This window comes from Tamandua tetradactyla, chromosome 7, assembly GCF_023851605.1.
Source record: "Tamandua tetradactyla isolate mTamTet1 chromosome 7, mTamTet1.pri, whole genome shotgun sequence".
In the NCBI taxonomy this organism is placed as follows: Eukaryota; Metazoa; Chordata; class Mammalia; order Pilosa; family Myrmecophagidae; genus Tamandua; species Tamandua tetradactyla.
Genome location: NC_135333.1, coordinates 117849462 through 117870626, shown reverse-complemented (window position 1 = coordinate 117870626; position 21165 = coordinate 117849462). Strand labels below are relative to the sequence as shown.

At 33.2% G+C, this 21165-nt stretch overlaps 1 protein-coding gene and 1 non-coding gene across 2 annotated transcripts; both read right to left on the bottom strand.

Annotated features, from left to right (window-relative positions):
- Positions 1-6576: 6576 nt before the first annotated feature.
- LOC143690025 (olfactory receptor 6C6-like) lies at positions 6577-7515 on the bottom strand. Its single transcript, XM_077168036.1, has one exon. It carries the CDS (start codon positions 7513-7515, stop codon positions 6577-6579), a length of 939 nt encoding a protein of 312 aa, XP_077024151.1.
- Positions 7516-12049: 4534 nt separating this feature from the next.
- Positions 12050-12240, bottom strand: LOC143643026 (U2 spliceosomal RNA). The gene has a single exon (XR_013156075.1). It is a non-coding gene; the product is annotated as a U2 spliceosomal RNA (small nuclear RNA).
- Between the last annotated feature and the right edge of the window lie 8925 nt (positions 12241-21165).

Sequence of the window (21165 nt, the reverse complement as noted above, 5' to 3'; positions counted from 1 at the left end):
GTTGGGTGGGCCACATCTCCCTAAAAACAACTTAATAAAAAGATCTCCTTTATGGAAGCTAATCCATTTCTGGTATATTGCATTCTAGAAGATTTAGCAAACTGAAACAGATTTTAGTAACAAAGAAGTGGGACATGCTGGTATGTTTGCAGATACCAACATGTTGGAACGGCATTTTAAATAGATAAGGGGAGGATTCAGGAAGAATTGTGAAGAGCTTGATAGAGAAAGTCTAGAATGTTTTGAAGAGACTGTAGATATAAATATGGACTCTAAAGATACTTCCACTGAATGCTTAAGCAGAAATAAGGTATGTGGTGTTGCAAAATGGAAGGAAAGTGACCCTTCTTTAAGGTGATGGAGAATTTGGCAAAAGTGAGTCCTCATGATGGATGGAAGAGAGAATTTGAATGTGATGATCTGGGATACTTGCCGAGGAGATTTCCAGGTTAAATGAAAATGTAGCCTGGTTTCTCTTTGCAGCTTAGAGTAAAATGTGACACAAAAAGGATAAGATGAAAACTGAAATTTTGTGTACAAAGAAATCAGAAATTGATGGTCTTGAAAATTCTAGGCTTCCAGAAAGTGAGACTCTAGTGAATAGTGATCCAAATGAGGAATTAACCAAACATGGAACCAATCAGACATTACAGGACAAGACAAGATTGAAGATGGAGTTATCCAGAAAGGATTTGTGGAAAGTCCTACTGTCTGATGGCTTTGATCCCCATATGCAGCAAGATAAGTCAACAAATTTTATGTGAGAGTGTGTATAAATAGAACCACTGCTAGTGTGGACTAAAAGGGACAGATAGAAGGAAAAGTAACCTCAGAGGCAGAACCATGGAAGTTAAGGCCTGAAGCCAAGAAACCTCAAGCCAGAATAGCAGATTCATCCATGCATGTGGAGGAAATGAGCTTGCCCCAGAACCAGAGGGCAGGCCTTCTGTTTGATGTTCAGGAAGAGTTCTGATGTCCCAGACCTCAGAAAGGGTGGAGAACGTTCTTCAAGGATTAGGGGATGCTTGACAGCCATCCCATTTCCTGAAGGGATTGAGTGTGTGCCTTGGAGATGGCAGAGAATCTGGGTGCCATGCACATGTTTGGGAGGATGAAGCTGAGAAAAAGGTTTTCTCCCCAGTGACAAGTTGTGGACACTGTAGTGATTAGATTCACATGTCAATTTGGCTAGGTGATGGTGCCCAGTTGTTCTGTTACTATGGACTTAAATCATCAGCATGTGAAATTCATCTGTGGCTAATTACATCTGCAGTCAGCTAAGGGGCATGCCTTCCACAATGAGTGACATCTCAATTTGATCAACCGGATACTTAAAAGAGGAACTCAGAAGAGAGAGAATCAGCTTGTGCAGCCCAGCGTAGTCCAGCTGAGTGCTCAGAGCCTACATAGACCGAGGTATTTCCCCAGGGAAAGCAGTTTGAAACCAGAAGCTGGGAGAGAAGGCCAACACATGTTGCCCTGTGCTTTTCCATGTGACAGAGGAACCCAAATGAAAGATAACTGCCTTTCCTCCAAAGAATTATAAATGTGCAACTAAATGAATTCCCTTTATAAAAACTGATCCATTTCAGGCAGCTTTAGCAAACCAAAACAGGCTGTATCAATTGAGGATCTTCCCCTAGGTGGGTCTTAATCCTTTCACCTTTATAAGAGATGAAATTGAGAGAAGTTTACAGAGAAACCCCAGAGAAGCTGAGAGACAAGGATATACCTAGAGAATCTGAGAGAGGAAGCAACAGAATCCAGAAGCTGGAAGTAATGAGACCAAGGAAAGAAGGACCCACAGACATTGCCATGTGCCTGGCTATGTGACAAAGGAGCTCAGATTGCCAGAAGACTTTTTTCAGGAGGAAGGTGTCATCCTGTTGATGCCTTAATTTGGACATTTTCATGGCCTTAGAATTACAACTTGTAAGCTAATAAATCCCCATTGTTAAAAACTATCTTCGGCGGACCACGGTGGCTCAAAGGCAGAGTTCTCGCCTGCCATGCCGGAGACCTGGGTTCGATTCCCGGTGCCTGCCCATGCAAAAACAAACAAACAAAAAACAAACAAATAAAAACCCATCCCACTTATGGTGCAATGCATTTCATCAGCTTTAGCAAACCAAAACAGACTAAAATTAAATAATTATATCACAAATAAAAAGGGGAGCACTTCTATCAAACCCACGGAAACTCAGAGGCTTTTAAGGGAATGATATGAATAATTGTACACAAACAAATCAAGTAATCTAGCTGAAATGAGCAAAGTCCTAGAAAACTACAAATTACCTACACTGACTCAGAAGAAATAGAAGATCTCAGCACACTAATAACAATTAGAGAGAACGATGACTTTTCTGGTGAATTTACCAAACATTGGGAGGAGAATTAACACCAATACTGCTAAACCTCTTCTAAAATTATTGAAGAGGTAACAATCCTCAACTAATTCTATGAGGCCAGGCCAACATCATTCTCATTTTAAAGCTAAATAAAGATGCTACAAGAAAAGAAAACTACAGACTAATATAACTTATGAACATGAAAGCAAATATGCTTAGGAGAAATTAGCAAACTGAATCTAATAAGACATCAAAAGAATAATAAACCATGATCAAGTGGTCCCCCATAAGAAAATCAATAAACGTAATAATGATTTGCATTAACAGAACAAAGGGGAAAAAGCACACCCGATTATCTCAATTTATGCAGAAAAAGTATTTCACAATACTGCTTCTTGATAAAAATACTTAGAAAATTAGTGGTATAAGGAAACTTCTTTAACATGTTCTACAGTATAAATGAACAACACACATCTTACATCATACTCAATTGAGAAAGACTAAGAGATTCCTTTCTGTAGTAGGAACAAGATAAGGATTACCACTGTCACTACTGTTACTCAAAATTGTACTGGAGGTTCTAGCTAGTGCAATTAGGCAACAGAAATAAATAACAGTGAAACTTTCCCTGTTTGCAGATGACATGATCTTACATGCAGAAAATCCCTTGAAAACCTACAAAAAGCCTACTGGAACAAATAAATAAAATCAGCAAAGTGGTGGGATACAATATCAAGGCACAAAAATCAGTAGTTTTTAAACTCTACACAATCAGAAGAAGAAATCAAGAAATAGTTTCCATTTATAATGCAACTAAAAAAATCACATACCTGGGAATAAATCTAACCAAGAATGCTAAGGACTTCTACAGAGAAATCTACAAAACATTTTTAAAAGAACCAAGGAAGACCTAAACAAATGAAATGATATTTCTCTGTTTATGCCCTCAAGAGAAAATATTGTTAAGATGTCAATTTTTCTCAAAGTGCTTTACATATTGGCAATCCCAATCAATATTCCAATCCAATAGCCTTCTTTGTAGACATGGAAAAACAAATTGTCAAATTTATGTGGAAGTGTAAGGGAACACAATTAGCCAATGCCCTCTTGTAAAAAAAAGAGTGAAATTGGGGTTCTCAGTATTAAAACCTATTTCAAAACCACAGCAATAAAGTCAGCCTTAAACTGTCACAAGCACAAACATACAAACCCATGGAATTGATTTAAGAGTTCAGAAATCAACCCCTATATTTATGGCCTACTAATTTTTGGCAAGATTGCTGAATCTACTCAGGTGGGAATGAATTATCTCTTCAACAAATGATGCTGCAAAAACTAGATGTCCATATGTAAAATAATAAGAGTGGATCCCTACCCCATACTATATGCAAAAATAAACTTAAATGAATCAAATATAAGAACCAGAACTATAAAATTCTTAGAGAAAAACTGTGATAATTCTTCAGGAGTTTGTGTTAGACAGTGGTTTTTAAGCCTTACACACAGAACACAAGTAATAAAAGAAAAAATAGATAAATGGGAACTCATCATAATTTTTAAAATGTTGTGCAGTAAAGGACTTTATCACAAAAATAAAAACTCAAACTGCTCAATGGGAGAAAATATTTGGAAATCATGTATTTGTTCAGGGTTTAATATCCAGAATATATAAAGAAATATTACAGTTCAAGAAAAAGATGAAAGATTTGAACAGCCGTTTCTCCAAAGACATATACAAATGGCCAAAAAGTACATGAAAAGATGATCAATATCATTAGCTATTAGGAAAATGCAAATCAAAACAATAGTGTTTTTTTAAAAAAATATAGAAAATTACAATTGTTACAGAGTATACAGATAAATAAGAACGTGTTCAATGTTAGTGGGAATATAAAATGCTACAGCTGCTGTAGAAGATAGGTTGGCAGTTTCTCAGAAAGCTAAGTAGAGAATTACCATATGCTCAGGCAATCAATCTCACTTCTAGACATGTACACAGAGAATTGAAAACAGAAGCTCAAGCAGATGTCTGCACTCCAATATTTAATGTTGCAATATGCATATTTACCATAAGACAGAAGCAACCCAAGTGTCCAGCAAGCAATGAATGGATAAATAAAATGAGGTAAATACATGCAGTAAATATCTGATATATGCAGCAAAATGGGTGAATCTTGAAGATCTCATGCTGAGTGAAATAAGCCAGAAACAAAAGGACAAATATTGTATGATCTCACTGATAAGAAATAATTAAAATAAATAAAGTTTTAGAGTCAAAAACTAGAACATAACTCACCAGGGGTCAGAGTGAGGGTAAGGAATGGGGAGTAAATGCTTAAATTGTACAGCATTTCTATTTGGCTTGACGAAAAAGTTTTGGTTTAGATGACAGTAATGGGTAGTGGTAGCACAATGTTATGAAGGAAATTAACAATACTGAAATTCATATTAGAATGTGGTTAGTCAAAAATATTTTAGGTTGTATATACATTACTAGAGTGATTTTTTTTTTAGATAAAGCAAGAAACCTAGGACTATACAACACAAACCATTATACTGTAAATAATGGACTATAGTTTATAGCACAATGAAAAGATGTTCTTTAATGAATTGGAACAATGTTACCACAGTATTGCAAGGTGTTAATCAGGTTGATTGTAAGAACTGTATATTTTGTGCATGATTTTAATAATAAAAACATTTAAAAAGCATTAAATATGTGGGTGGATATATGCAAGATTGAAAGAAAGAAGGGCCCAAGAAGAGTCACTTCTTATTACCTCCTATCACTTATCTTCAGATATCTAAATATTCAACAGTTCTCCCCTGTTTGTTCCCCAAATGTCTTTGTAACAAACTTCCTGAATTCCAGATTGACTGCCACTATTGCATCTTTTATATTGAAATTTGAAAGCATTAGCCCTCTAACTTGTTTTCTGGCTCCAAACATATAAAAATCTATCCTCAAGACATTTGACAGTGTAATCATTTTAAAATAAAATTCTGATCACAGAATCAAATTTAAAAAGGAAAGACCATATGAACCATTTGCCACAGCATCACCAGCAATCAATATCTCTATACCTCATTACACTTAAATGAAATGATTTTTTAAGTGTGATTTCATGGACTTTGTATTTAAATAAGCTAAACAAGTTGGTGATTCTTACTTATATTAAATTCTCAGTACTATAAAACCTACCAGATTGCATTTCAGGACATGCAGTCTTATTTTGCCTGTTCTTCTTGCCTAGTTACATGTTATCACATCCTGAAGCAACTAAGAGGATCTGGGTGCTCTGGGCCATTAATTGACCAAGAATCACTTCATACATACTATTTCATTTCATTCTCTGAAAACTTCAACAATTAAGAACTATTATTATATTTACTTTATAAATGGGAAACATCACAGCAAAGAGTTTGAGAACATTAACCAGACTCACATATAAGTCTGGATGTAAAGCATGTCTGCCTGGCTCAAAAGTCTACATTCTTAATAATGAAACTAGTGATAAAAGTGAGTGACAGAAAAAAAGTGAGCTACAGTTGACCCACTTCCCAATGTCCCAGAGTTTGTGCATATACTCTTGCTTGTATCTATAATCCCTTTTTACCACTTCTTTCCTATATATCATAAACATCACAAGAATTATGTCATGTCTTTTGAACTGCATTCCTGACTCATCAAAATAATTTAATGCTCATTACGGTGCTCACAGAATCTGCTCACAGATTCTGTATATGTGACTCTATCCTAAGATGAATTACACTGGTAAATCTTTGTTGAATTCCTTATTTGACTCATCCACTATAAGCTTGATAATCTTAATGAGTGGAAATAACATCTCTACTGTACATCCTGGGTAAACCTATAATAATGGATGTTGAATTAAGTAATTAAATGATTACATTTAGTTATGCAAAATTTGAAAATTTCTATTGACATATAATTAATTTTTTTGTTTCTTTGCTGTTCTGCAGGGAGAGAATTGCTGCAGTTTGGAAAGTAAATGAACTTTAAAATTTTTACTGATGTGTCAAAGGAGTGCATGTATCATAACACTACAAGGAGTTATAATTATAAAAAGAAGTATACAAGAGATATGTGGAGAGATTTATACACAGTGTTATGAAAAAGCTAACTAATTGAAGGATAGATGAAGTAAATTTGAAAAACGTGGCATTTTAAAATATTTCTTCAAGGTTTTAAAATTTAATTTATTCCTCATCTTTTGTAAAAAGCATAAATCTTTTGGAGTATATCCTTGAAGGCTTGTTTCACTTGCTGGTTCCTTAGTGTATAAATGAAGGGGTTTAATGAAGGGGCAACAGAAGTATAGATAACTGCTACACCTTTGGATAAAGTCACTCTTTCCTTTGCTGATGGCTTCATGTAAATGAAGATACAGCTACCATAAGTAAGGGAGACCACAATCATGTGGGAAGAACAAGTGGAAAAAGCCTTTGTTCTTTTCTGAGCAGAAGGGATTTTAAGAATGGTTTTGATAATAAATGTGTAGGAAAGAATCACTAACAGCAATGTGACCACAAGTGTTACAACTGCTGAAACAAATGAAATCAATTCTAGCGAATGAGTGTCTGTGCAAGAAATCTGCAGGATGGGTGAAGTGTCACAGATGAAATGATCAATTACTTTGGAAGCACAGAATTCCAGTTGTAGTCCCATGACCAATGGTGGGAAGGTAATCAGAAAGCCAGCAGTCCATGAACTGAGGACAAGTTGGTAGCACATCTTCCTGCTCATGATGGTTGGGTAATGCAGGGGTTTGCAGATGGCTACATAACGGTCATAAGACATGGCAGCCAGAAGGTAAAATTCTGTGACTCCTAACAGGAGGAAAAAGAATAATTGAGATGCACAAGCATTGTAGGAAATGGTTTTGTTTTTAGTCACTATGGTTATTAGGAATCTTGGAATACAAACTGTTGTCAATGAGATTTCCAAGAAGGAGAAATTTTGGAGGAAGAAATACATTGGAGTCTTGAGGCGGGGAGCCATCAGGGTGAGGAGGAGAATGGATAAATTTCCCATTATGCTTAACATGTAGTTGACAAAGAAACATATAAAAATTATAATTTGCAATTCTGGGTCATCTGTCAGTCCCAGAAGAATGAATTCTATCTCTCTTGACTGGTTCTGCATTTCAGTTTTGGGTCCTATTAAATAAAAAATGACTTCAAAATCAGAAATGCCACGTCCTCTTTTTTCCTCCCCGGTTTGACAAGGTTCCCTGGAAGGAAGGGCGGTGGCAAGGCCTTCAACACCCCAAAAGAGGACGAGGCATAAAATGGTGTAATAGAAAAATACTGGGATTAATGACACTAATTGTGTGTTTCTTGTTGCTGGTTGTGCTCCAAGCATTATATCAAAACGAATCAGAAAGCAAAAACTTTGTATTAAGAACTGGAAAAAATGATACAAATTGTACAAATTGCAAAACTTTATTAATGACTGTTTGGGAAAAATTAGGTTGGGATACCCCCATTAAGCAAGTCATGCTGCAGATGCAGCAGGCAGAAGTGCTTTTAGAACAAGTCACAGAAAAGTACCCCATAGAGAGTAAACAATTACAATTAAAAAACCCTGCAATGAGCCATCCTAGAAATTTACTTCCCACCGTGCAAGGACCACCTAATGTGAAATATAAAATTGGAGACAGATAGTGGGAACCCCCTAAAGGAGCTAATGTTAATGGGAAAAGATTCCCTGACCCTCCATTACCATACACAGGAGTTTACAATGAAGATGGCCATAGAATTGTAACTGTCAACGGTAGGCACGTTAGATTTAACTCTTTATCATTTATAGAAAAACTTAGAAGAGCAAGCCCCCCTTGGTGTCTTTTGGGGCCTAAAACGAAACGAGATCTTTTACAACAGTTAGTGAAATCACAGTTAAAATGAAGTTTAACATGCTGCCCCTGGTTCAGGGAACCTGTCCAAAAACTTCAAGAGAAAATAAAAGAATAAGAAAAAACTGATACCTATCACCACCCAATCTCCCCCACCACAGCACCGGTCCATGCTAATGAAACAATAAAAAATCTAAGTAGACAGTATAACCTTTTAATCAAAACAAGCTAACCTTTAGCCAGATTAAAATAGGTCTTGACATATAGCCTCACCTGTAGAATAATAGGAACAGGAAGTCTAAACTCAGAAAACTGCAAACACAATGTCTGCGGTTTAAGCCAATATCTTACTGATATTGAAATCTTGTGTAAATGTTCCTACGAAAATCAGAACGTGTACTTTCGCTTTGCTTCCCTGAACCTGTAACTTTACCTAAAATGTAAGCCATGACCCAACCATGATTCTGTAATACCTGTTTTTTTGCCAAGAATAAGGATATAAAATCAGTTAAGCAAAAATAAATCTAAGCAACTCTTCTCAGAAGAAAATTCTCTAAGCTGTCTCTTGGTGTTCTTCTCGCGCCGATGACCCTCCACACCTTCAAGCCCGTTCCCTCTGCTGCGGCTGGACCACGGCACAGAAATAATAGGATCTTTTAATGCTAAAAATATAGAAAAAAGAACATATCCAGAAATGTAAACGTGTAAATAGTTTATCCAGTTTGACAAAACAGGTGATACCTTAAATTATAGCCCTGCTCAGCCTAGATATCTGCTGATTCACTGTTCCATTTTAGTCAAAGTTATCTTTGTAAACATTTTAAGTGCTTTCTTTCTTTTCCCCATTTTGACTTGAAAGGTAATTTAAATTATAGCTGATAATATCTAAATAAGATGAATTGTGCTTAAATGTTCTAAATAGAAGGAACATAAGTATTATTTGAAATTTTTTTCAATGTTTGTTTAATAAATTGTGAAATAAATTTTTTAACATATGAACAATTTGCAACTGCCAATTTACAATGTTTATTTAAAAATATTTACAGACTTTTAAAAGATTTAAAATACAGAAATATTGAGTTGCATTTCATAATAATGTAAATGATATTTATTCTCTAAGGTATGGCATTATTTTAATTCAGTGCAGTATTTCACGTTGATTTATCATATTTCCATTAATTATCATTTTTCCTGGTTTCAAATAAATCAATTGTCTCATAATCAGTTGCACTCAATCTTAGCATTAAAATCTCTTCAAAATGCAGTTAATTTTGTCCCAAGTCTAAATGAATCAGAAAAATAAATGTAGCTATAGGAAAAACAAAACATAGTACAATTTTTTCCAATTTAATCTTACCTTTGGTTTCAGATTTATAAAATCTAAAGTATTATTTCTTTCTGTTGTGCAGACCACATGAAATAATTCTGTCTTATTAATCTAAATATCTGGGTAAATCTGAAAATTAGAAGTATAAAAAATTAGTGAAATCCTTTTGTTAGTCAACTCATAGAGAAGTGATATTGAATAGTTATTTATGATCCTAATTATATTATTTTTGCACTCAAATTCAATATTCTTTAATCTGTAAGTAAGACATTTTTTCTGTACATGAACAGGTTCATTATGTTTTTGTTTTACCAAATTACTGATTGGATGCCTTATATATATATATACATTAGAATATTTTCTTATATATATGACTGTGGTGGGAGAGAGTGCTTTTCCTTTCCTTTAAGTGAACATGTTGAAGTGCTATACTGACATTCATTGGTTTATGTCAAAACTTTCAGTTCCCATATGATTTTCAAGTATAGGACATCTGTAAATTAATTGTTCATTTTTTTATTGTTCAACAGGTTATTAATATATGCATATCACATGAACACTAATAATATTGTTTTATATATTAATATTTCTCTAGCTCTGGAAAACACATAGATACAGATTTGAAATGTTGATTAGCATCAATTTCAATATCAGAAGCCAGGATATTTCTGTTCTTTTCCTTGACTATATAAATCATTTATTTGTCAAATATGTATATTGGCACTGTCATCTAGTCATCCACCAATGTTTCTCTATTCCCAATGGGAAAAAAATTCTCTAAGTGTCAAACAATTTTTGCTAACTTCATATATCTAAATGACAACTTTAGATGTTGGCTTCTCATGAATCTTCAGAATAGATACTCACTACCTTTAATTTTCGAACTTTCCTTAGGGAGTACAGTTGCATATAGCAAAAAATGTATGATATGGGTGCTAGTCTGCAGTCTGCTGGAATGCAGTATACCAGAAATGGAACAGCTTCCAAAAAGAGAATTTAGTAAGTTGCAAGTTTACAGTTCTAAGACCATGAAAATGCCCAAATTAAGACAAGACTATAAGTGTGTCCAAATTGATGCATCCAGGGAAAGATACCTTGGTTAAAGAAGGCCAATGATGTTCAGGGTCTCTCTCTCAACTCGAAAGACACAGGGAAAAGTTTGCTGGCATTCTCTCCAGGTTTCTCCAATGGCTTCCCTAGGGATGTTTTCTTTCTTCATCTCCAATGTTCTCTGTTGGACTCTGTTGGTTCTGGTGGCTCTGTAGCTTTTTCCAAAATGGTTCCCTCTTAAAAGACTCCAGTAAGCAACCCCACTTTGAATGTATGGAGACACATCTTCATGGAAACCATCAAATCAAAAATTACTACCCACATTTGGGTGGGTCACATCTCCATGGAAACAATCGGAGAGGTGTCATCCATCAATATTGAATGAGGATTAAGGACATGGCTTTTCTGGGGTACAAAATAGCATCCAATGGCACAATATGTTTTAAATTCTATCCAGTATAATCAGAAAGTGTTGAGAACTGCATCTCTATAAAGATAGAAAATATATGACAATTCAGATGTCAATGGTAATTATCTTACTTGAACCAAAAGAATTGCCTTCATTACAATCTAGATATTTATAAACAATAAATAACTTACCATATGCAGGGTATATTGATATCTTTCCTCTTTTAAGTGTATTTTGTTAAAACAAGAATCAAATAATAAATGATAAATATTACTTTTATAAACGATAAAAAATTTAATTATTTGAAAGCAAAATTTAATTTTAATGCTTTTCTTAAAAAAAATTAAAAATATAGAGACAATCTGGCAATTATGTTAAGCTAGTGTTAATATTTCTCATTTTCACTCATATACAGTAAATATCACAGGAACTAGATATTACAGATAATTCTATTAGAATGTCGTTTCATGCCAGATGTGGCTTCTTTTGCTTTTTGTCCTGAAATATTTATACTTAGAAAAATATTCTCATTTGTAAAAATTCGAAATGAACATTTTTGAGAACACTTTGGAAAAGTTATCAGATGAAAGGAACCCAAATTTTGTAAGAATTATTGTGTTTACAATTGTATAATAACAAAAGCTGCAGTTTTATTATTTTGCTCATAAGTGACTCAAGGGATTAATTGGGAAAAAAGGAAAAAGATTAAAAAAATCTCCAATGGAGCCTGGTGTTTGGAAGATCCAATTATATACAAAAGAAACAAGGGGAATAAAGCTACTGCAAATCACTTTAAATACAATTCTGAAGGGATAGTCTCCCAAGAGAGAAATAGAAATCATTTAAATGCTACTTGAGATCTAGTAAGAATTTCAGATATGTCATGACCCTAGTGATATTCAAGCAATCCCACTGATAAAGGAATTCACTCCAAACAGGAATATTTCTTTTAATTCCATTAGGGAATATATTGGAATTCCATTAATTTGATTGTTGTCCACCCACAAAACTCGGAGGCGGTACTTTTTTTTTTTTTAGGAAGGGGAGCACCGTTCCTGGAAGTACTGCAATACTAGGTCGATGCGTGGAGTGGACAGAGCAAGCTCCTATTTCATCTCCCTACTCCAATAATCCATTTAATATATTGTCCTCGGATAGAGGACGTATCAGATATTAAACTGATAAGAACAGATACTACACTTGATCTTAGCCAAAAGGCCGAGAAGCGATCGGAGGCGGTACTTATATGGCGCCTATTTAATTTTATTTTGAAACAATCATAGCTTGAAGAAAAGTTACATGTAGGGATCAAGGGACAATTTTACCTGAACCATATAATGCCCATTATCTTCCCCAATATAAGCAATGTGTAATGTCACAACAGAGCATTCACTACATAATCAGAATGCAATTATCAATATCAGAACATTAATGTTGATGCATTGCCAGGTTTTGCTAATTGTTCAAAGACTGTGGGGGAATGGGACTCCGGAATATCATAGAAAACATCTTGGTCATCATGGCTTTTGCAGTTTTAATGAGTCTGTTCATCAGTTTATTATTTTTGCTTCCATGTATCATGAGATAGAGTGAGATCACATCCTTCAGAAGTTTATGTGTGTGTATATTTGAGTACTAATAAGAGGATTGGCATTTGCAATCACTGAGTAATTGAGTTCTAATCATTGTGGCCCCTGTAAAATAAAGTTTGAACTGTTGACATTTAAATTACATGGAAAGTATGGGAAGTATCTACTTCCAAATATGTCTAATTATGAAGGCAGCAATAAAAATTCTAAGAAATTATTTTCTTTCCAGTCAATCCAAGGTAAAAGTAAACCAACATCCGCAATTTTTTCTCTTTGGTGGAGTTTTTCATTTCTTTATAATGCTTTTGAGGAATATAATTTTTCCCACTTCCAGCTTAATAGATCTTCAAGTTACACATCCAACCACTCATTTGGAACCAAATATTTTTTTTCATTTTGCCATTTTATGATTTCCAGTGAAGTCAAATACAAGCAAGACCTGTTTCATGTCACTTTGTTGCAGTAATCGGTGTCAGGACTAATTGACAGTTTGTATCTTTCTAGCTATTACAGATTTCTCCTTGCTTTCCACCTGCACAGCCATTCACCCAATTTTTTAAATTAAATTTCTCTCAACATTTTTAGTCTTTTTGTACATGAACACAGACATTTGACTACCATAGTTTAGGAAGTAATATACCCTTCTCTTTCCTTATTTTATTAAGGCTAGATAATACTAATATTATAAACATACATAAAAAGCCATTGCTTTCTTTGGTCTGTGCATTATTTTTTTCTGTGCCTATTGTAACAGATTATCACTAAATGGGTGACTTGAAATGGCAGAAATTAATTATCTTACAGTTCTGGAAGTGAGAAGTCTGAAATCACTCTCTCCAGGCCAAAACCAAGGTGTGTCAGCACACCTTCACTCCTTCCACAGACCTTAGAGAAGGGTCCATTATTTCACTCATCTAGCTTCTGGTGGATGCTGGCATGCCTTGGCTTTTGGTTGCATCATCTGATTTCTTCTGGCATAGTCACATTACCTTTGTCTATTGTGTCAGATTTCTCTTTGTCTCTCTTTTTTAAGGACACTTGTGATTGCATTTAGGGTCCATCTAGATAATCCAGGATAATAATTTCTTGTCAAACTCTTAATTTAATCACAACTGCATTTTTTTTTCCAAATAAGGTATCACTTACAGGACATGGATAGAGTCCTGATATCAGGAATGATTGCCTTGATGATTTGAAAGTACAAATTTCAAATATAGTAGCTCATCCCTAGCTTATCTTTAGTGACTCTGTTATCCTCAATATTCACATGACTTGTAGTAATTAATGTGTTAAAAGGGAATTGATTAATTGGTGATTAGGATTATGGGCAGATGTGAAATTTAAATTCTCATAACATAGCTGATGGAAATCTCAATTTTTTCAAGCAATGTATTCTTATATATAACGTCAAAATTATTTTACCTAATTCTCCAAGTTTATTTCCATATATTTGCATTCCATAGAAAACTGAGTAATAATTAAATTGAAAAATTAAAATGCACTATGTAATAACTACTACTAAATGCTAGGCACTATACAACTATTATCTCACAAAAAGCAATTCCAGAGTAGAACAATATTCTTACTATCTCCTTATAGCAAACTAGAAAATTAAGACTGAGATGAATAATTAAACTGGATGTAGCCTTACTTTTAAGTAGTACAGATTTGGGATTGGAAATAGGATTCTCAAGAAGGCTGTTCAATATTCTTTTTGAGAAGTAAATTATTTGATGTTATTTACTAGTTCTGATTTTTTCAAATATTTAATTGATTTTGATATTGAACAAATACCATGACTATGAAAAGTTAGAGAATAAAATTTCTTCTAAAAAATTATAGGAGATTTATTTTGGGTTATATCTGCTACCTAGATAGTTAGACATTAACGAGGCAAAGCTTACTTTTCAGCAAAGCAAACTGATATCTTAAGGAGGCAGATTTTCTTCCAAAGAGGAAAAGGTAAAAGAAAAACATGGAATGGTAGCTATTCACTTCAAAATTTAGTATATTTGAATTTTAATATATTATGTATAAAACTGATGATAGCTATAAAAATATTATCTGATACACTGGTTAATTTAGAAAATGTAGACCCTGTTTATTTTGAATATAAATTCATTCGAGTCAAATATTCTATTCATGTGGTGTTTACCTCTCACATAAAAACAACTAAGGAGCCAAGGTTTTCTAGTATCCAAAATGAACTACAATGACATAACATGGAAATAAAGAAACAAAAGGAGGTCCCAAATGACATGGTTATATTATTTAAAATTTATGTAAACATTTATAAGGAATTTCAAACCTGAGTATGTTCCATTTTCTTTGATAAATATGGGACATTTCAAATTTTCCATTTCTTCTACTCAATGTTTTTGTAAATTGTTCTATTCGCTATATTGGTTTCATTGAAAATTTTAAATTTATTTTCAAATATGTTACTTCTTTTTTCATAACTTAATATTATTTCAATATGTGGAAAATCTAGTTTTGCTCCACTTTGTTTTCTATTGTTAGTAACTAGCTTTATTTTCTTTTTCTTTGATCATTCTTCTTAATTTGTTATAAACTGTATTGGTCTTTCCAAAGATTCTATTTAAGCATCTATATTTGTAACTCTGACAAAAAGAAGCAAGAAGGAAGGATTCTGGGAAGTTGGAAGTCCTGGGAAATATTCCTTCCATGAAAACAACTATTGAATTCACAGGAATTGTCAGAAAAAAACTATTTTGAAGTTCTAGATTCTGCTGGAACACTGTGCAACATCCAGGGAAAAGCTGGGGAAAGAGGCTAATGAACTGCAGCAAATGTCAGTGAAATTCACCTTTTTTGCAGTGTATATTATTCTCCATCCCCCAACTCCATGCAGGTAGCAAGGGGTACTACAGCCCAGGTTTTTGTTGAGGCTTACTGGTGCCAGAGTAGGTTTTAAGGACCCAATTCTCTCCAAAATCCAGGAGAATCTGGTCAGATCACTGATGATTGCTTCTTTGCAGCTGCTTAAGATCACTAGAAGGCCAGCTTGGAAGGTGGATATTGTTCCAATCCACTCATGCAAAAATGGCAGAAGAGCCCAAAAGAGTACCTTCTTTTCATATTTTTCTTTCCATTCCCTATTAGAGAGGAAAAATAGATTGAAAGATTAAAAAATTAACACCAGATCTCAACAAGATCAACAAAAATCTAGCAACCTCAACGTATTGAGAAACTAGCAACTTCAAAGCATTCAGAATTGTAACAACATAATAATCAGAATGCCAAGTTGTTAACAAAAAAATTACAAAACATGCAAAAGCAGAGGGATGTATGGTCCACTCACAGGAAAAATGAATATATCAGAAATTATCCCTGAGGAAATGCATTCATTGGAACTATAAGTCAAACACTTTAAATCAATTGCCTTAAATATGCTGCAGATGAGCTAAAGGAATTAAGCAAAACTAGGAAAACATTTTCTAAACAAAATAAAAAAGATAGAAATTATAAAAAGTTACCAAATAAAAATTTTGGAGCTGTAGAGTACAGGAATTGAAATGAAAAACACATAATTCAGGTTCAACAGCAGATTTGAAGAGACAGAAAAAAGGATCAGTAGTCAAATTAGACTCTCTGGAGAATAAGATAGTTGAAATTAAGTGTGAAATACAGCAAAAAAAATGAAGAAAAATGAACAAAGCCTGAAGGATTCATGGGACATCATCAGGCATAGCAACATATGCTTCATTGGACTTCCAGAAGGAAAAGAGAGACAGAAAAGAGAAGAAAAACTATTTAAGGAAATAATGGCTGAAAACTTCCCAAATTTGATGAAAGACATAAATATATGCATCAGGAAGTTCAACTAACTCTAAGGAGGACAGACTCTAAGAGATCTACATCAGGACACATTATCATGAAACTGTCTAAGTCCAAAGACTAAGAGAGGATTTTGAAAGCAGGAAGAGAGAAGAGAGATACATGCAAGATATTCCCAATAAGATCAACAGCAGATTTCTCATCATAAACCCTGGAGTCCATAAGACTAAAGAATGAAATATTTAAAGTCTTTAAAGAAGAATGTCTGTCAACCTACAATTCTGCATCTGGAAAACTGATTTTTTTTTTCAAAAATGAAGAATAAATTGAGATACTTACAGATAAACAAAAGCTAAAAGAGTTCATTTTCAGAAGAACTTCCCTAGAAGAAATCCAAAAGGAGAACTTCAGACAGAAATAAAAAGTTAGTAGATTGTAACTTGAAACGAAGAGAAGCCATAAAGAACATTTGTAAAAATAACTGCATAGGTAAAAATAACTACATAGGTAAACAGAAAATCTTCCATTATTGCGTACTTGATATGTAATAGGTATTTCTCCTCAAGCAACTTGACAGGGAAATGCACAGAATAATATTGAAAACATGTTAATTTGCCTGCAAGCTAATTTAAACTAAGACAATAATAATATAAAATGGGAGGGATGGAAATATGAAGAAATAGAATTTGTATACCACTGAAACTACATTGGTACTGGTCAAACTAGATTGTTACTAGTTTAATATATTAATTAAAATTACAAAGGAAACCACTAAGAAAATAGAGATAAATGGAAATCAAATTAGTCCACGTTAAAAAAATCAACTAAATAAGCAAAGGCCAAGGAACTGAGGAACATAAAACATGAAAGACATACATAAAACAAATAGCTAAATGGCACAAGTAAATCTTTCCTTCTAAAATGAAAAGAAAACTTAAAGTATGAGAGAAAATAACTTCCAACTATATATCTGATAAGAGCTTAATATACAGAATATAAACACCTACAAGTCAAGTACAAAAAGAAAAACTACCCAAACAAAAATTGCACCAAGGGCTTGAATGTGTTGCTCCAAAGAAGATGCTCAAATGGCCAATAGCATATGAAAAACTTCTCAATGTAATTAGCCATTAGAGAATTGCAACTTAAAAGTAAAATGAGATATTATTCCATACCTACTAGGATGATTATTATTTTAAAAACTGAAAAAAAAAGTTTGGGGCAGGTTGCAGAAAAACAGGATCACTCATAAATTAAAGGTGGAAATGTACTATACTATAGTCACTGTGGAAAAGTTTGTGGTTCCTCGAAGAGTTAATTATAGAATTACCATATAACCCAGCAGTCCAACTCCTAGGTATAGATAGCCCCAAAGTAATAATCAAGCAGGAGCTCAGATGTTTGTGTTCATGGAAAATTTTCCACAATAGCCAAAGGAGGAAGCAACCCAAGTGTCCATCAAAAGATGAATGGATAAAGAAAATGTGATCTACCCATACAATAGAATATTATTCAGCCACCAAAAATAAGTGAAGTGCTAGCACATGATACAGCATGGATGAACCTTGAAAACAACATGCTGAGTGAAGTTAACGCAGACTCAAAAGTTTAAATATTGGGTGGGCCACAGTGGTTCAGCTGGCAGAGTTCTTGCCTGCCATACTGAAGACCTGGGTTCGATTTCTGGTGCCTGCCCATGCAAAAAAAAAAAAAAAAGATTAAATATCATATGATTTCTCTTATATGAAATACTTGGAATACATAAATTCTTAAATACAGATAGTAGAATGATGGTTATCAGAGTGGTGGTGGGGGACTGGGGAATCATTGCTAAATGAATATCAGTTTTGGTCTGGGATGATGAAAATAATCTAGACAAACATAATGGTGACAGCTACACAATATTCTCACTGCATTAATATAAAAGAAGTTCCCACTAAAGGTTAAAATGATTTTATGTTATGTATTATTTTATACATACTTTAATGAAATTAAAAATAAATTATTTAAAAAACAAGCAGAGGAACAAATTGACAGATTTGAAAATAAGTTTAACAAAATTGAAATCCTTAAAAAATGTAGAAGACTGCATCCACCAAGTTCCAAATGGCCATTAGTCTCAAGTTCACATGAAATATTTACAAAATTGACCATGAATTGAATATAAGTTAAGTTCAATCAAATTCCACAGGATAACATTTTTACTATGTTCTTTAACCATAATGGAGTTAAGCAAGAGGTAATAACAGCCAAATAAGTAGAAAGCTACTAAATGATTAGAAATTCAGCAATATATTTCTAAATAGACAATTGGCCAAATAAGGAATCGCATAACAAGTTAGAGAAAAAATAAACTATGTGGTAATAAAAATGTGGGATGTTGAAATTATGAAATTCTTGCCAATGCTGTGTTTAGAGAAGGTTTATATAATTAAGTGTATATATTAGGAATGGCAAAAGGTAAAATCAAGTCTCAGGTCAGTGCTGCCAATGGAACTTTTTGTAGAAATAAAAATGGCTGTCTGGTCCAAAAAAGTAGCCATTTTCCACATGAAGTTCTTGAGCACTTGAAGTGAAGCTAGTGCAATTAGGAACCGATTATTTATTTTTATTTACATTTAATTATGTTTAACTTTATATAGCCAGTTGTGGCTAGTGGCTAATGCATGGCTAACACAAATATAATCTTACCAACTGCTTGCTGTAAAGGGGAACATCACGTCCAAATAATTTTGATGGACAGATTATCGAGTTATAATTTATATACAATAAAATTTACACTTTAGGGGCATATAATTTATAAGCTTTGGCAAACAATCGAGATATTTAAAAAAGTTTCTACCACCCTAAAAGGTTTCATCCTCACTCTTTAGTCAACCCCTTCTCTTCATCTTCAACCCTTGGAATGGCTAATCAAATTTCAGTTACTGTAGTTCAGTTTTTTTCTAGAAATATATAAGTGGAATCAAACAATTAGTGATCTTTTGTATCGATATTCTTGCATTGGTCATAATGCTTTAGAGATTCATTTGTGTTTTTTATATCAGTAATTTATTCTGTTTTACTGTTGAATACTCTTCCATTATATGTATGTTCCATAAATTTGTTTATCTGTTCACTAACCAATGCAGTGGTGTGACTTATAATTGAGGACATTAATATAAAATTCTATTTAACAGATAAAACTCAGTGCACTTGAAGAATGAAACAGTTTTCACCAATAAACCACTCAAAGTCTCACTTTAAAATGGTTTTTAATAAAGTCTAAAATAGATTCTATTTCTCATTTGAAGCAAAGTAATGTTTCATGTTGGTACAAACCAGTTGGTACAAATTTGTGTTGCTCCCTGAATAGTAAAACTGTTAATGTTACAGCTACATAATTCTCTGACTTCTCTAAATCATTTATGTTATTCCTCTGAGATACTTTCATTTCAGTTTTTATTTAAACTGGATTTTAGTGATATAATCTTTTGCAAATGATGAGTACTTTTGAAGCAGTGTTCTCTGAAAAGATTTTTTCCTTGTTTTATTTTAATAGATTTCCTTGAGTATGTAGTAAGTAGAAAATGATAAATGTGAAGCATTTTGTAAGTGTACAATTGAAATTGCCATATTTCTTTACTTGGAAAAGTTGCTTACCTCTCATCAGATGATTTCTTTTGTTTCCAATATTTTGTTTTATTTTAAATTTACATATCTACATTTAGTTTGAATGAAAACTATCACAGTTGCAACTCATTTCACAGAGATTATTAAGAAAATTTCCCAAAATGAAACAAATATAGCATGGAAGGTGACTATCCATTAAAATTATTGACCTAAGTCCCAACTTCACGGTGAGTAAAGATTTGAGAGAAGTGGAAAATCTAAACAGAAGCCATATATGTACACCTCACCTCTTCCCATAAAAATCATTTCTACTAAATACCTCTATTGCGTTATAAGACCTGGTATTAAAAGTGAATAACACCATCAATTATTTTAATACACATCTATTCCATGTACAAAAAGGAGAAGAATAAATAAAATAGATACCAAGAAAATAAGTTAGCTACAATTTTACCATGACTTTAAAATCAGATTTTAAGGCAGATGACCTGTAATTCAAATCCAGAGAGTCTAATTTGACTACTGAGTTTCTGAGTTTTCATGCTCTTTAAATCTTTTTAATGGAGTATAATTTTTAGTGATGTATATAGTAGGTGCTACCTTGTATTTTATTTATAAGTATTGCCACATTTATCTTTCATTTTCTCTGACTTGCTTTATGAAGTGGGTGCTGCACTGGTCTAACTGATGTGGAAAAATATCTCCAGAATTGAGATAAAATAACTCTATAACAGAATGTTAGAACTACATGGTAACAGAAATTGGTTAATTAACTCCTAGAAAACTCCTTTTCAAATCAGGAGTAGAACAAAAATGGAAGTCTTGAGATAATATGTGTTGAAATATATGTTGATATATTTACACAATAAAAGCTTATGTGCACTGTATTTGACTCTTGTCAGTCTTTAGCAGTCATTGAAAATACTAAAACAATTCTCTAATATCTGCTTTATGAAATCACATTAAACAAACAAAATTTTAGTGTTTTTCTTTTTTTTTCTTTTTCTAAATGAGAAAAAAATAATGCAGGTAAAGGTTAGCAGAGTAACAAGGGAAAATGCAATGATCAAAGATAAAAGAACATTGGATTTTTTTTATCCGATTGTCTTTGATTGACTACTTCATTTTAAATTCCACAGATAACACGTACAGGAAA

Coding starts and splice junctions, on each gene's coding strand:
- LOC143690025 (XM_077168036.1), bottom strand. CDS start 7,515: ATGCAGAACCAGTCAAGAGAGATAGAATTCATTCTTCTGGGACTGACA.